The sequence below is a fragment of the Mesoplodon mirus genome (genome assembly GCF_964341445.2).
Source record: "Mesoplodon mirus genome assembly, chromosome: 10".
Classification (NCBI taxonomy): Eukaryota; Metazoa; Chordata; class Mammalia; order Artiodactyla; family Ziphiidae; genus Mesoplodon; species Mesoplodon mirus.
Window position 1 is genome coordinate 45,836,150 of NC_138986.1, and position 17,224 is coordinate 45,853,373.

Below are 17,224 nucleotides of genomic sequence, written 5' to 3' on the forward strand. Positions count from 1 at the left end.
AACTTGAGTCTGGATTTTGTGCATGGATTTGTGTGAAAATTGAGCTTTTAATATGTAACTTTATTTCATTGCTTTTGATAGAATTGCCATATAATGATTACTTTGAGTATTTTGGACCAGACTTCAAACTGCATATTAGTCCTTCAAACATGACAAACCAGAACACTCCAGAATATATGGAAAAGATAAAGTAAGACATCATTGAATTGATTTGATAAACATTTCATCTTGATACAGCATTAAGAGTTTTTAGAGGGCCAAATGCAGTAGGTCATTTTAGCTTTATACATAGGTATTTCCTTTGTCAAAAGTATTTGAAACCTTAAGGTTATTGATTAATTTTATGAAATAATGGAAAATGTATGGGATTCATAGCTCAAAAATATTTCCATATTCTATTAGTTAAAATGGATTTTTCAATTGAAAGGGGCACTATAAATTTTATATTTTCTTACCTTACATGAAAGTGAAATTTATTTTCATTGAAACATTTTGATAAAGCTTTATCTAAGAGCGGGGTGTTTAGAGAGACATTGTAGTACACAGACCTGGGTTTGTGTCCTCGCTTTACCACACACTAGCTCTGTGACTTTTGGCAAGTTAATTTGCCTTTGCGCTTATATTTCCTCATCCTTGAAATGGGGATGAAATAGTATCTATCTTGTAAATTTTGAGGATTAAACGGGTTAATAATATGTAAAGTATCAGTGCTCAGTAAATGTTACTATTTTAATTCATAGGTTAAGCTAGATAAAAGATGCAATTTTTTTGCATAATGTTTCCTCTTACGTTTAAAAGGAACTTGAAAGAAAATATTTTTTTCTAATAACTGCGCATGTTGTAATTTAGACAGCGTTTATTTGAAAATTTACGCATGTTGCCACATGCACCTGGCGTCCAAATGCAAGCTATTCCAGAAGATGCAGTTCATGAAGACAGTGGAGATGAAGATGGAGAAGATCCAGACAAGAGAATTTCTAGTAAGAAAGTCCCTTAATGTGTATTGTTACATTTTTCTGGTTTATTAAAAGAATACTATAAATTGAAGGTTTTGGTGGCCCAAGAACTTCACATGTTTTCATGAGCAGCAGTCCCCAACCTTTTTGGCAGCAGGGACTGGTTTCGTGGAAGACAGTTTTTCCACACCGGGGGTGGGGATGGTTCAGGCGGTAATGAAGGCGATGGGGAGCGGCAGATGGAGCTTCACTGATTCGCTTGCCCACCGCTCAGCCCCTGCTGTGCGGCCTGGTTCCTATCAGGCTGCAGACCAGTACCAGCCCATGGACTGGGGCATTGGGGACCCCTGTTCATGAGCACACTATCATTACTTGACTTTATTTTTACTATTTTTTTAATCTTACGTGGATTTAATTTCCTATGTCTCAAAGCTTGATTGGAGTATCAGCCATTTCAGTTTATTTGACTACATATATGATCAAAAGTTTCCACAAATTAACCACTTATGTAGAGTGAGTTGAATAACATTAAGCACCTTCTGTTTGATTCTACAGTCTAATTCCACTTAATATGATTCGTAGGTTTATAGCATAATGGTGTACTCTCACGGTATAGACATTCTAACATACTTGGTGTTAATGATATTTTTTATTTTCTCTACTTCCCCTCTCAGCTTTGAAATAAAGGATTACTTTTTATTTGAAGACATCATTCCCACTACCTATCAGGAAAACACAGTTTTTTTTCCTCCAAAGTTGTTTGTTTTTTTAATGAGATCTGCAAATGTTTTTCATGTTTCTTTGAATTATTTCTTCCTAAAGCTAAATTTTCAGTATTTAGCAAGCCATGCATTCAGTTCTAATCTTAAAATCTGTTACCCTTACTTTTAAATGTGGTGACTGGCTAGTTCTTTTGTAGAGGGGTGCACTTAACAATTGTAAAACCTGTGACTGCTTTTGTCAAAACTTTTATTAAAAATCTTTAATGTATCAGTTCGAGCATCAGACAAACGGATAGCTTGTGATGAAGAATTCTCAGATTCTGAGGACGAAGGAGAGGGAGGTCGTAGAAATGTGGCTGATCATAAGAAAGGAGCAAAGAAAGCTAGAATTGAAGAAGACAAGAAGGAAACGGAGGACAAAAAAACAGGTCAGATATATTTTTTGATTAATGTTTTAATTGTAAGTTTTTGAAAGTGAGCTATACTGCAGTTTTTATGAGATCCTGAAGTCAATGACACAAGTATTGGAGGGGGTGAGTGTGCTCAGTAGGTGACTTTTTTTCTTCCCCCCATGTAAGTAAGCTCTTTTAATTAGAGCTTTCTGAATGTTATTAGTCACATTTGTTTTTATATTACAGGAAACTATCTCTTCTTGACGACATAGGCTTAAAATAGTGAACATTGCACTATGATATAGATTGGGTAAGAGAGAGGACAAAGTGGTTATAGATCCATATGTAGCCTGTGAGCAGAGCTGAAATTCTAAGATAATTTGTAACTACCTATAACTTTATGTGATGGGAATAAAACACAGAAGAGTCACATTATCTATCCTTAGACCAGTTTCACTATTTTGAAAAGGCTCAGAGAATAGACTTTGTTCAGAAATTACATGAAGGAAACATAAAAGCTGCAGAAAGATGGGAAGGGATTTGGGGGCTGGGTTGGGAGGAGATAATACTTTCTGCTGTCTTAATTTTAAAAATGCTCTGTCAGTTTGTTGAGAAAATAGATGCTTTAGGGCATTGAATTTGCTACCAGAATGTGTTACTTTTATCTGAGTTTCCAGAGCACTTACACATACCTGGGTCATTTTATTTTATTTAACACATTGTATTATCACCTCACTAGGGACTTTATATATCTCTCTGCTAGATAGAGCTGCTCATGGCTAGAGAATGCAATATGCTAAATATCTGTATTCTTGCACTTGGTGCATTTCCTGATGGATACCTGATACCTATATGCAAGTAAAGGTGATGAGCACAGGTTTTAGTTCATCTGTTAATTTTGACCCTGTAGCATGTGGAAAACTGATTCAGAGATACTGGTCCAACATCCTTTTCCTATCATATTGAAGTTATGTGAGTAAGCTGGCTCTCGTGTTCTTTTTTACTAGAGAGTTAGGAATCCGTAGCATGCCTGACGCATCTAGTTCTGTTCTTGTTCGTGGACTGACTCCTCTATACACTACTGTTCTCTATCTACCATTTTATAATTTTAACTTCCCAATGTATTACAATGATGGCTCCAGTCTACTCTTGTGTACTGATTGACATCCAGAAATTCCAGCTGTGATGGAGGTAAGAAGGACTTAGCTTTAGTTGTAGGATTTTTCTAGTATTTTTTTCTCTTACTGTTAACTTGTCTTGTCTGGTTTTTCTGTTTGTTTGTTTGTTTTCCTTTTTGGTGTTTCTTCCTGTTTTTAAATCTTTTATCTTTTCTGTGCTTTTTCTTCCAAACAGGAAAGTGGGTGCACTATGGTGCTTATCTTTCATTGCTATTTAAGCTAAAAATGAGAGTACTTTTTGATCTGGCTTAATGGCCTGGTGGTGGATTAATCTCATAGTAGTTCCTAAATACTTTTGTTACTGATACGGTAATGAAATTTGGTAATGAAATTCTTCTTATAGGGTCTTGCGTTTGTTAAAATCTTACAGCCTACAGATAAAAGAAATATTACCATAGAAAACATTTTTTTTAAATCTGTAGTTCAAAAACTGAAGTTAGGAACGTTTCTTTTCTCTACCTCCCTCCCCCTATCCCATTTGGCACTTTGAATTATTTAAGTTTGCACATCCTAAATTAAGCCAGAAGCCTAAACAAATGTCATAGTAACCATATTGCCATGTGTTTGTATTATAATCAGTGCCTTACAACTTTGGTTCATTTGCTTATCTAAAGAAAAAATTTAGTACATTTGGGCTAATTTGTTTCAGTGATCTTGAATAGGTAGTGTTGCTCCTCCTGTTTCATTAATTTTTTTTTAAATGGTAAAGTTTTGGTACTTATATAGTGAGGGTTAAAAACTAATGGTTATATAAGCAATAGAATTTAGCTTCTGTTTTGTCTCTGGCTTCATCTAATTCTGTCCCCTTCTCACAGTACTCCAGCCACATTGGTCTTTCAGTTCTTCCTTCCAGCCTGATTCCTTCTTGCCTCAGTCCTTTTAAGTTTTCCCTCTGTTCAAGATACTTCTCCCCGTTTCCCACCCAGAAACTATTCATTCTTCTGAATGTCTCTCAAATGTCACTTCTTCATCGTAGCCTTTCCTAATCTCCCACAGTGCTGTGGTCACGTCTGTAGGCTGGACTTCTTCACAGCACATATCCTGGCTGTAGTGCTGTGATCCCATAGAAGAAAACTTCCCAAAGGCAGGACTACAGTGTTATACTGACACCTTAAACCTCTGTCATTTAGTACAGCACCTAACACAAAGCTTATTTAGTTACTGATCTCCTGAATAGTAAGATTGTATATGGCAGTTTTTAATATTTTAAGTAAGATATATTTTAAAATAAAATGTGTACACTTTATATTTCAAAGTAGGTGTTAATCTTTTCCCAATTTTTGTTTTTAGATGTTAAAGAAGAAGATAAGTCCAAGGACAATAGTGGTGAAAAAACAGATACCAAAGGGTAAACTATATTCTTTATCTAGTAATTTTCATATACTATAAGTGAGCACATACTGGGGTTGGGGTGGGTGTACATGTGTTCTTTTGAGAAGTACTGAACTGAACCTGGAATATCAGTAAGTTGTTATGAGATGCTCTGAGTTTTAGTCTGTAATGGTGCATAAGAGAATATATGTATCTTAACTATTAGTTTATATGTCATCTACTTTCTCATTTTTCATTTATGTAGCTTGCTTTTAAAAAATTACAAAGACTGGTAATAATCAGTATTGTAACTGAATATAGATCAGTTTATATTCTTGAACATAATTTATCTGAGCCTTGTTTTGCTATTAACTTTTTTTTTTTTAATTAATGTATTTATTTTTGGCTGTGTTGGGTCTTCATTGCTGCGCGCGGGCTTTCTCTAGTTGGGGCAAGCGGAGGCTACTCTTCGTTGCGGTGCGCGGGCTTCTCATTACGGTGGCTTCTCTTGTTGCGGAGCATGGGCTCTAGGCGCACGGGCTCAGTAGTTGTGGTTCATGGACTCTAGAGCACAGGCTCAGTAGTCGTGGTGCACAGGCTTAGTTGCTCCGTGGCATGTAGTATCTTCCAAGACCAGGGCTCAAACCCGTGTCCCCTGCATTGGCAGGTGGATTCTTAACCACTGTGCTACCAGGGAAGCCCGCTATTAACTTTTATATAGGCACTCGTGATCTTTCATGGTGCTCTTATTTCTGTATACATAATTTTTTAGTGTTGTGAGACAGGTAAATTTAAGAAGCACTGGGCTAGCATAACATAATTTTTTTAAAAACCGTACATAATTTTTTTTAAAACTGTAGTTGAGGTTTTTATTGTTGGAAAGCATGTAAATGCTTGGCCACACATAATTTTGTGCTAGCCTTCATAGGATGACTTGGAATAGATTGTAAAACCACTAGAAAGATCAAGGCAGTCAGTACTCCAAAAACACTCAAGGCACTATCAGCTTAACATGTTTCTTGGTAGGAGCCAAGAATGAAGACTCAATGAAGACTGATCCATTGGTCGGTGCATTTAAATGATGATTATGCTGTTTTTAATATTTCATGTTGCCTCTTTTAACAGAACCAAATCAGAACAGCTCAGCAACCCTTGAATTTGAGAGTCTCATCACTTTCAGTGAGAAAATATTGGGAAGAAAAATGTTTTCTTTTTGAAGACTTCTGGCTTCATTTTATACTACTTTGGCATGGACTGTATTTATTTTCAAAATGGCTTTTTTTGGTTTTGTTTTTCTTGGCAAGTTTTATTGTGAGTTTTCTAATTATGAAGCAAAATTTCTTTTCTCCACCATGCTTTATGTGATAGTATTTAAAACTGATGTGTTATATGTCAAAAAACTGCTCTATTAAAGAAGTAATTGGCCGTTCTGAGCTGATTTTTCCATCTTTTGTAATTATCTTTATTAAAAAATTGTACTTGGATTGTCTTTTGTCTGTTTATTACATCATGGAGTCTTTTTTCATAGGCTAATGACATGACTGTTTCTGTAGAAATAGAATACACTAGAGGTGGAAGATACCGACTTGCAACTTCAAAGACATCCATAAACTATTTCTTCAGGAAATTACTGTATTTACAGTAATTATTATTTCTTAATGTAATAGGAGTTCTACAGTCTTGACCTCTATAGGTTAACCAGTCAATGTTGGTGAAGACTGTTATCTCATTATCATAATTTATCTCTGAAATTAATGATACAAGCTATGCAATTGAGATATAGGAATTATCTTTGAGCTGAACCAAAGATTCTCAAAAACTGGAAATGGAGATTCTGAGTTGAAAGAAGAAATCCATAATCAGAAAAGGAAACTATAGCTTCCATACTGAGCTATATGTGACTCTTTTGCCAACCCCCACAATAAACCAAGTAGACAAGAAATTGTATGGTTGTGTTTTACCAGAACTTTCCTGTGTTTATATTAAGGCTAAAATAAAACCTGCTGTTTAGACAAAACCTGGTTCTTGTACCGCATTTACATGGTATCCAGGTTCCACAATTACACCCAGGTTTCCAAATCAAGGAAATCAACACTTAAAAGTCATTTATGGTTCAATTTATTGAGTGTCTACCCATTAAGGCTTTGAGTATGCATCTGGACATAAAGGGGAAAATGCCTGCTCCTATAGCTTACATTCTAGCAGTAGAAAGCAGACAAATGGGGTAATTTCTACTAAAATATGCAAAGGAGAAAGTAAAACATTTCAGAAACTTGCCAAAATTAGTGAAATCTCTCACAAAGCCCAAATTGATTATTTTGATATAAAAATTATAGAATGCTAGACAACAGGTCAGTCAAAAATGTTTCTAAAAGCCTGTGTTATCAGACATTCACAAAAGCACCTGGACTTTTGTAATGAACAGCCATTCTCCCACCTGTATTTAACAGATGTTTCACTTTAGCCATATTTGGTTCAAGCTTTTTTTTTTCCTTTAAATAAATTACACAGAAGAAGCCCTCCTTACCACTTTGCCATTTAATTTCCCTCCCACTCTTCAGAAGTAACCATATCTTATCCATGTTTTCACTCTTGCTGCACATCTGTCAGCATATAAACCCTTATGACATTAGGAATTACAGAATTCAGTCTTTCATTAGTGAAATAGTGACATGCATTTAGTGTTTGCGAAACAAATGGTATTGCATGTGTACACTTCTGTAACTTGCTTCTTTACATTTTAATTATCTAACCCTGTTTAACAAGTACAGCTCATTTTAACTGCTCTGTATTAATGTTTGATTACAAGGGTATACCAAAAATTTGTTTCAGTACTGAGGTGAGCCTGCTTGGTCACATTTAGGTTTTGTTTTCCTATTTACAAATAGAAGCATTTATATAAAACTGAAGCCTCAAGAGAGTATGAAACCAAGTTCAGCCAAGTGACTGAGTACAACATTAATATACAGAAACCAGCAGCTGTTAATATATCTGAACAACAACTAGAAGATCTGTTGGAAAAAGGAAGATCCCATTTACAAGAGCAATAACAAAAATTTCTAGAAATAAAAGTGTAAAGAAGCTATGGTTCTGCTGTATAGTGAAGAAGATCGTAATACAGGATGTATAAATACCCTAATACATTTGGAAATTAATATTGGATAAAAATATTTCAAGTTGATGAGGGAAGAGAGATTATTCCTTAAGTGGTATTGGGATAATGGGTAGCCAAATGGGAAAAAGTTTTATGCCCTCTATCAGAAGAATCAGATTAGTTGGAAAGGGAAAATGAAAAGTACTAGAAACCATAAGGGACTTTTCAGAAAGTACTAGGCCTTTCTAAGTATGACACTGAACCCAAACTGTAAACAAAATGATATTTAAAAGATTCTGTAGGCTAGCAACTCTAATTGAGAAAAATGACAACTGGGGTGGGCAGTGTGCAGAACTGCAACTTGTCACAGTTCAAGAGGCTAATATCTAAAGATAAAGGTTTTTTTTAAGGCATGAAGGATGTGGAGAGTTAACTGGGAAAAAATGCAAATAAGTATGAAAAGATCTTTAACCTTAATTTAGGAAATGAGAGTTAAAAGCTATGAAGTTACTTTAAAATTTTTTAACCTAATTTTTTAAACCTATCATGAAGAACAACTGTTGGCAAAATTTAAGGAAGTTGTGTTTTGCAGTAGGTTGTGTAAGTCAGTATAACCTCGAGCTTAATTTGACATTCTATATCAAAAATCTGATTTAAAATGCCATTTTGGGAAATATACTTTATGTGCAATATGACTTTCAGAAGTCTTCGTTATGAAACATTGCTTAAAGTAATAAAAGATTAAAATGGCCTAAATGTTCAATATAGGATGTGTTGAATGACACTTAAGAAAGAATACTATAGAGCCATAATTAACAATAATGAGAATTATGTACTGTATATATGGAAATACCTTCAAGACACATCATTAAGTGAAAAGAGGAAGACCTGGGACATGTGACATACCTTTTGTGTAAAATGAAAAAAATAGGCAAAATTACTTGATTATACAAATATCTAGGAAAGGTGATCATGAAACGTAGCATTGAAGCATTGGCTGCTTTCATGGGGATTTGAATGCTGGACTATGTGAATATACAAATTAAAAAAAAATGTTTATTGGAGTATAGTTGATTTACAATGTGTTAGTTTCAGGTGTACAGCAAAATGATTCAGATATATATATCCTTTTCCAGATTCTTTTCCATTATAGGTTATTAGATAATATTGAATATAGTACCCTGTGCTGTACAGTAGGACCTTGTTTATCTATTTTTATATATAGTAATGTGTATATGTTAATCCCAAACTCCTAATTCCCCACTATCCCCTTTGGTAACCATAAATTTATCGTCTATGTGTTTCTGTTTTGTAAATAAGTTCATTTGTATCTTTTTTTTTTAAAGATTCCGCATGTAAGTATCATGATATTTGTCTTTCTCAGTCTGACTTCACTTAGTATGATAATATCTAGGTCCATCCATGCCACTGCAAACAGAATTATTTCATTCTTATGGTTGAGTAATATTCCATTGTATATATGTACCACATCTTTATCCATTCATCTGTTGATGGATATTTAAGTTACTTCCATGTCTTTGCTATTGTAAATAGTGCTGCAGTGAACATTTGGGTGCATGTATCTTTTTGAATTAGAGTTTTCTCCGGATATATGCCCGGGAGTGGGATTGCAGAATCATATGGTAACTTTTTAATTTTTTAAGGAACCTCCATACTGTTCTCCATAGTGGCTGTACCAATTTACATACCCACCAACAGTGTAGGAGTGTTCCCTTTTCTCTACACCCACTCCAGCGTTTGTTATTTGTAGACTTTTAAGGATGGCCATTCTCATGGGTGTGAAGTGATACCTCATTGTAGTTTTGATTTGCATTCTCTAATAATTAGTGATGTTGAGCATTTTTTCATGAGCCTGTTGGCTATCTCTATGTCTTTGGAGAAATGTCTATCTAGATTTTCTGCCCATTTTTTGATTGAGTTGTTTGTTTTCTTTTTGATGTTGAGCTGTATCAGCTGTTTATATATTTCAGAAATTAATACCTTGTCAGTACTATCATTTGCAAATACTTTCTCCCAGTCCATAGGTTGTCTTTTGTTTATGGTTTCCTTTGCTGTGCAAAAGCTTTTAAGTTTATTTAGGTCCCATTTGTTTTTGTTTCCATTATTCTAGAAGGCAGATGCTGCAATTTATGTCAAAGAGTGTTCTGCCTATGTTTTCCTCCAGAAGTTTTATAGTTTCTGGTCTTACATTTAGATCTTTAATCCATTTTGGGTTTATTTTTGTATATGGTGTTAGAGAATATTGTAATTTCATTTTTTTACATGTAGCTATCCAGTTTACCCACCATCACTTACTGAAGAGACTGTCTTTTCTCCATTGTATATTCTTATCTCCTTTGTCCTAGATTAATTGACCATAAGTACGTGAGTTTTATTCTGAGCTTTCTATCCAGTTCCATTGGTCTATATGTCTGTTTTTGTGCCGGTACTATACTGTTTTGATTACTGTAGCTTTGTAGTATAGTCTGAAGTCAGGGAGCCCGACTCCTCTGGCTCCATTCTTCTTTCTCAACATTGTTTTGGCTACTTGGGGTCTTTAATGTTTCCATACAAAATTTAAAGTTATTCTAGTTCTGTGAAAAATGCCAATGGTAATTTGATAGAGATTGAACTGAATCTGTAGATTGCCTTGGGTAGTATGGTCATTTTAACAATATTGATTCTTCCAACCCAAGAGCATGGTATATCTTTCCATCTGTTTGTGTCGTCTTCGATTTCTTTCATCAGTGTCTTATAATTTTCAGAGTACAAGTCTTTTGCCTCCTTAGGTAGGTTTATTCCTAGGTATTTTATTCTTTTTGATGCAATGGTAAATGGAATTATTTCCTTAACTTCTCCTTCTAATATTTCATTGTTAGTGTATAGAAATGCAACAGATTTCTGTATATTAATTTCCTGTCCAGCAACTTTACCAAATTCATTGATGAACTCTAGTAGTTTTCTGGTGGTGTCTTTAGGATTTTCTATGTATAGTATCATGTCATCTGCAAACAGTGGCAGTTTTACTTCTTTTCCAATTTGGACTCCTTTTCTTCTCTGATTGCCGTGGTTAGGACTTCCAAAACTATGTTGAATAAAAGTGGTGAGAGTGGGCATCCTTGTCTTGTTCCTGATCTTAGAGGAAATGCTTTCAGCTTTTTCACCATTGAGTATGATGCTAGTTGTGGGTTTGTCATATATGGCCTTTATTATGTTGAGGTATGTCCCCTCTATGCCCACTTTCTGAAGAATTTTTATCATAAATGGATGTTGAATTTTATCAAAAGTTTTTTTCTGCATCTATTGACGTTATCATGGGGTTTTTATTCAATTTTTTTAATGTGTAAATTTTTAAATTTTTAATTAACTAAAAAATATGAACAGATCATTTCTGGTCAAAGGGATGGAAATTTTATACAACCTTACAGCTTTCTTTCCTTTTCTCAAATTATCTTTTGCAGTGACTTGCAGATTCATGCAGTTCAGTGTTGCTGGGACATTAGTGACTATCTTAGTTTCATTTCTTCCCAGGAGAAGGAAGATTTTGCCATGTGGCTAAAAGCCTAACACAAAAAAATAAGGTATGTAAGTCATCGGGAACAATCATGTGGTCCTGACGAGGGTATAGTAGCTAGCAACCATCACTATCATTTCATTCTTAAAAAAATGGCACTTTAAAACTAAGACCTCAATTCAGCAAGGGGGTGGGGGCCAGTCCTTTAACTAAGTTAATGAAGATGCTGTGTTCTCAATTTTTCTCATTTTCCTTGTGGCACGGGTGAAAGCTTCCAAATCCCATTGGTACTATAAGGTAGTTGTATAATTACCAAACCTACTAGCATTCTGTCAATAGGAGATTCTTTGAAGTCCTTATATTGAAGTAATTTACCTGCATCTTCTGGTTTCCCTGGCTTCAGTAAAATTACTACTGAAGCTTCTCTTATACCTGGAGTTCATAGCATTTCTTATTTACATTGTGGTATAAAGGACATGGATTTCAAGGTTTTAAGTGAAAACTTCAATTTGTATGCTATCACAAGTAATAAGTTTCAGCAGCTTAAAGATCCTTCTCCACAATCTTGTGCAAGTTACTAACTTCTCTGTGCCTCAATTGCTTCTTAATTTAAAATGAGGAAGATGATAATAGTCCTCACCTCATTAAGGTTGTTGTAAGGATTGAGTCGATAAACAGTTAATGCTCAGCAAGTGTTTACTACTGCTGTTGTTGCTATGTCAGGTAAAGGGAGATAGATGGGGCCAGAACTGAGGGAAGTCTTAAATCTTCAAGTGTTATCTAGACATCAGATGAATTGCTTTTGAGCCTTCTGTTGCAGTTCGATGCCTAGTAGCATCAAACTACTAGGCCATGGTGGATAGAGAAGCAATCTTTTGACAACTGGTTTTAGCAAGGAAGATATTAACGTTTGGCAAATTTAAGGGGATCTCAATGCCCTTGCAATTTACTCGTGGATAATCTGTCAAGCAAAATGGTTGTGAATGGGTTATGGAAAAAATGAAACTATTAAATTGTTATTGGCTATTTACATGCGTTGCAATGTTCATGTGAAGAAATAAATGCTCAGAAGGGTTACAATATTTACAAGCTACTCAACAGTAGCTGCATTTCCTCCATCTTACCACAAGATGGCAGATGTTCCATTGTTTAAAAATTTTTTCTACTGTTTGTGCATTTTCTCCTGTAATCACTTGGTGATCCATTTAACAAGCAGAGTAACACTCATTAACAGGTTCTTCTGCATGCAATATTGGACTCAATACTATTTGAATTAAACTACAATGTGTTTTATTGATTTGGATTTTTCTTTAGGTAGAAAAATTATAACACTGATTCCTGTGCTTTACATCCATAAAACACAGTAGAGTGTATCTGGTAGTAAATGTTACTTGTGACTTGTCTAGTCAAAAGTAGAATGGAAATGAATATTACAGCCAGAGTAGTTTTCTATTTTGGCTGGGAATGGAATCATTTAAAATACACAATAGAAAAGGAGAATTGAAATTTATTTCTAAGAAATGCATCTCAGGGACTTCCCTGGTGGCGCAGTGGATAAGCCTCCACTCTCCCAATGCAGGGGTTCCGGGTTCAATCCCTGGTCAGGGAACTAGATCCCACATGCATGCCGCAACTAAGAGTTTGCATGCCGCAACTAAGGGGCCTGCGTGCTGCAACTGAGGAGCTGGCAAGTCTCAACTAAGGAGGCTGCCTGCTGCAACTAAGACCTGGTGCAACCAAATAAATAAATATTTTTTTAAAAGAAAAAAAGAAATGCATCTCAGTAAAGTGAAGTTCATATGCAGGGACATTGGACTCTTCTTCCACATCTTCTGTTACTAAACTAAGAACCTAACCTCTTTGATCTTTGAAATTATGAAACTTTGCAGAGTTGTGATTAGGATTACTAGTAAGTGCTGGTGGAATAAATTATAAAGGAGAGCTGAGTCCTTGATTAAATTGTTATTTGCTCTTTATTTAATAATTTACGAATGTTTAAAGGTTGAGGAAATATGTACAAATTAATTATTTCTAAAATAACGTGAATAATAAAATTCCAAATTGGTCAGTGTTTTTGCCAGGTCCACCTTGTAACCAATGGTATGTGTTCAGGAGTGAGTTCAACAAAGTAATGAGTGAAATCTAGGACTCTAGTCTCTCTCGAGTTATGAGTTTTGGTTCTATTGATAAAGCAGAAGTTTCTAGCTTCTCTCATGTATCCTTTAACTAATTAGCTTTTTTTGTTTCTTCAGAAATCAACATTTCAAGGGTGACCTCCAATCACGTGGCATATACTTAATTGCCTGATGTGCAGGTAAAACTTTTCAATAAACAGGCAAATATAGAGAAGCAGTTCCTAAGTTAAAAGAGAAAACGTTCTCAATATTGCTTCTGCTTAATAAATACCAACAAAAGGTCATTGGGTTCTGGCAACTAGTAAACTGAATGTTTGACTTAAGAGACAAGAGTTTCTCCTTTTGCCTTTTTTAATTGCACTTTTGCTGTGTCCCTAGGTGAGAAAAGCACTTCAAAAATCTCCTTATTCTGTAGTCTAGCAGGAAAATTCAAACTTGGGTTGCCTTTGATTAGATTCTAGGTGGGATTGAGCTGCTTAAGGGCACTCTTGTGTGCTCCTGTGGTGGATAACAGCCTTCCAGGTGCAAGAACTGGAGAGCTACATCTCATCGGCCTTGCAGAAGTTATACTCTTAAATGGGCTGAATTCGAATTTCCATAGGATCTACCTGAAGTGGACATACAGTATTTTCCAGGAAAATATTTTCTCTACAATCCGAAGTCCAAACTATTACTAGCTATCATCCTCCCCATCAGTCAATTGCAAATAAAATTTCTTTTTGGTGAATTAAAAAAATATTATTTTTAGACATATTAACTTGTATAGTTAATGTTTACATGTACTAGGCTTAGGTGCAATTTCTGTGCTATTCCCTTTTGATGGTGAGTACTTTCTTTTTTTCTTTTTTTTTTTTTTTTTTTGCGGTACGCGGGCTTCTCACAGTTGTGGCCTCTCCCGTTGCGGAGCACAGGCTCTGGATGCGCAGGCCCAGTGGCCATGGCTCACGGGCCCAGCCACTCCGCAGCATGTGGGATCTTCCCGGACCGGGGCACGAACCTGTGTCCCCTGCATCGGCAGGCAAACTCTCAACCACTGCGCCACCAGGGAAGCCCGGTGAGTACGTTTTTAAAATCTGTCTGAAAACCAAATTAACATATGACATCTCTTTAAGTAAATGGTAAAGCATTGGGGTTTCTTAATTTAATGACACTCAATGCCATCTTATTTCTAGAGTTAGACAGAAAGCTCTGTAAGTTCGTTTTATTTCAGATCTATTTACTACTATGGTGGGTAATAAATCTGATTTCCCAGATATGCACCACAGATCCTAAAAGTGATTTAAGGGTAAATAGCCTCATCTTTAGCTTGTTTGTGCTTCTTACTTGGCCTGCTCAAAATTCCATCATCACTTAGAGCAGCAACAGGTAAAGAGCAGTGCACTGGAGATCATAAATATGGAGTTAGCCCCAACCTTTATATTATATAGCTTTGCTTTGACCAAGTCATTTAAATCTCTATGCCTCAGTTTACTAATCTGTAAAACTGGTCAGGTAACAGCTGACAAATAACCATGCTTTTCCACCACTTTTCTTTTACCTGTGGCAGATATCATAAATTGATCATTGTTTTCTGACCTTAAAATCCTTCTCAACCCAGATAGCCATTATAGTTAATCAGAGTTGGCATTAAAGATGAAATGCTTTTGCCATCCCTGTGTTGAAAGATCTTTCAAGTCCAAAATTAACAGTATGCCTTTATGTCTTTTTGCATAATAGGTACGCAATATATTTCTTGGTTGTTGAATATAATATACTTACTAGAAATTCTTTTTTTTAATCTTTCCCTCATATCTAAACATTTACCCATAGAGGTTAATTTTTAAAATTTTACATCAGTTCATTATACCAAAAATTTCTATTGGAAAAATATCATAAAGGTCACAGAGACCAAAGATTCCCTGTGCCAGAGCCTAATCAGGAGAGAAAAACCACAATGTAATTTGCACATGACAAGTTTAATATAATCATTAATTGTAACAGGATTGGAGTAATGAGGGACTGCCTAGTGAAAAATAAAGAGAATGCTAAAAAAAAAAACCAACCCCAAAAAACAGCAATAAATAACAGATATAAGGAGAGTCCACTACCCCTAGGGCTGAGAGAGCGTGTCCAAAGAGCCCACCACCCCAACCCAAGACTGAGATCCAGACTCTGGAGAGGAAACATGCATGGCTCTCAGGGTAGCAGAGAAGTCATCGGGGATTGTCTGGGTGGAAACCCACTCTGCAACACCTGCCGGAAATTCTCCCTCTAAGGTGCTAGGGAGATGCTGCTGTCCGTTGTGTGATGGGGCCAAGCGCTAGAGAACTGACTGGTGATGCAGGAGCCAGGTGCTGGAGAAGCCATTCACACTGCAAGGACCTGCTGAGGAGAGCACACCAGAACCGGAGAAGAGAAGCCCCTCCTCCTTTAGCACCCTCTACTGACAAAGCCTGGTATCGTGCCAGTTGACCAAGCAGAGGTATTTAGAAGAGTCAGCTCTAATATTACAGTGCAGGCAAAGAAGCCTCTATTTGGAACTGAGAGGAAATAAACTCACAACTGGCCTGTTCCTCTTCCCAGAGGACTCTCTGGTGTTAGCTGTTTTGTGCAATGGAGTAATAAATCATCAACTGTTCTCTCTCTGGGCTCAGGTAGGCTAGACTTGAGTCACTGTCGCCTTGCCCACCTAGAAGCAAATCCACTCTTCCTTCCTGCACAACTATCCATATCTCTCTGAGCCACTATCACTACCACTTGATTTCCTCTTTACTGCTTCTTGAACCTTTGCTAGTAATTGCCTAACACAGATTCCTGTGTCTCTAGGAGCATTGAGTATGAGTAAAGTTTAAAATAATGAACCTGTGTAGTCTTGGGGTACGAGTACCAGGAAAATGAACTTCTTGGTTTATGCCATAGGGAACAGAGGGAACTCTATAAACAAAACTTGTTTTAGATCACTTGCTGAAGCCAGGTAACATTGGAGTAATTGTGACTACTTATGCTTAGTAAAGCTATATAAGGTAGTATAAAGATCACCACTTACTATCTTTGTGGCCTTTTACAAGTTTCCTAAACTCTCTGAACCTCAGTTTCCTCATCTATAAAATGGGAATAATATCAATTTCAGATAGATATAAAGATTAAATGAGATATGAGTTTATCTCTGGTCCTTCTTAAAACCACTAATATATTAAAAAGGAGCAAAAACTAAATCCAGAAGGAGAATGGAAGTGGATATTATAGCAGAAAAGAAAAATGATCATTTTGGAAAGTTACAGAAAGTGATGATTGGAACCAACTCCTACAAGGGTAAAAGTCAGGAAGCAGTCAGTTCCTTGTCAGAACTCCAGAAAGGCATAGAATGGGAGGCATCACTGAAATCTGCAGTGCTAATTGGAAATGAAAGTGGGATGATTGGTGATGTCTTTAAGAGGATCAACTAGATCTCTAAATACCTTTCTCTACCCTGAGAAGCCTGGCAGTCACCCCACTCCTCCTCCCCAGTAGAAGAGCTTTGCCCTCTGCAGAAGATGAACCAGATTGACTCTGGGCTCGGAGACACAAGACCTGAGGTGACACCCTGAAAAAATGAAAGCCTTCATGCTAAATTGTGAGACCCTACTGTGTCTCAATGTATATTTTTTGTGTTTATAATTCTTGGCGTTCATTGAGCTTCTTAGATTTGTAGATTCATATATTTCATCAAATTTGGAAAGATCAACAAAATTGACAGACTTTTAGCTAGGCTGACTAAGAGAAAGAGAGAATACATAAATAACTAAAATCAGCAATGGAAGTGAAGACATTGCTAACAAACTTACAGAAATAACAAGGATTATAAAAGAATAATATGATGAATTATGTGCCAAGAATTTAGTAATGTAGATGAAATGGAGAAATTCCTAGAAATACACAAATTATCAAAACTGACTTAAGAAGA

The 17,224-nt window shown here is 36.0% G+C and overlaps 1 protein-coding gene across 1 annotated transcript in view; it reads left to right on the forward strand.

Moving 5' to 3' along the window:
* HDAC2 (histone deacetylase 2) overlaps positions 1-6,043 on the forward strand; it is a 32,289-nt gene extending 26,246 nt beyond the window's left edge. The window contains exons 10-14 of the mRNA XM_082633933.1: positions 82-190; positions 850-980; positions 1,951-2,106; positions 4,539-4,596; positions 5,685-6,043. Coding sequence (XP_082490059.1) covers positions 82-190; positions 850-980; positions 1,951-2,106; positions 4,539-4,596; positions 5,685-5,715 — 485 coding nt within the window. The 3' untranslated portion in view covers positions 5,716-6,043. The remainder of the gene's footprint in view (positions 1-81; positions 191-849; positions 981-1,950; positions 2,107-4,538; positions 4,597-5,684) is intronic.
* Positions 6,044-17,224: the final 11,181 nt, after the last annotated feature.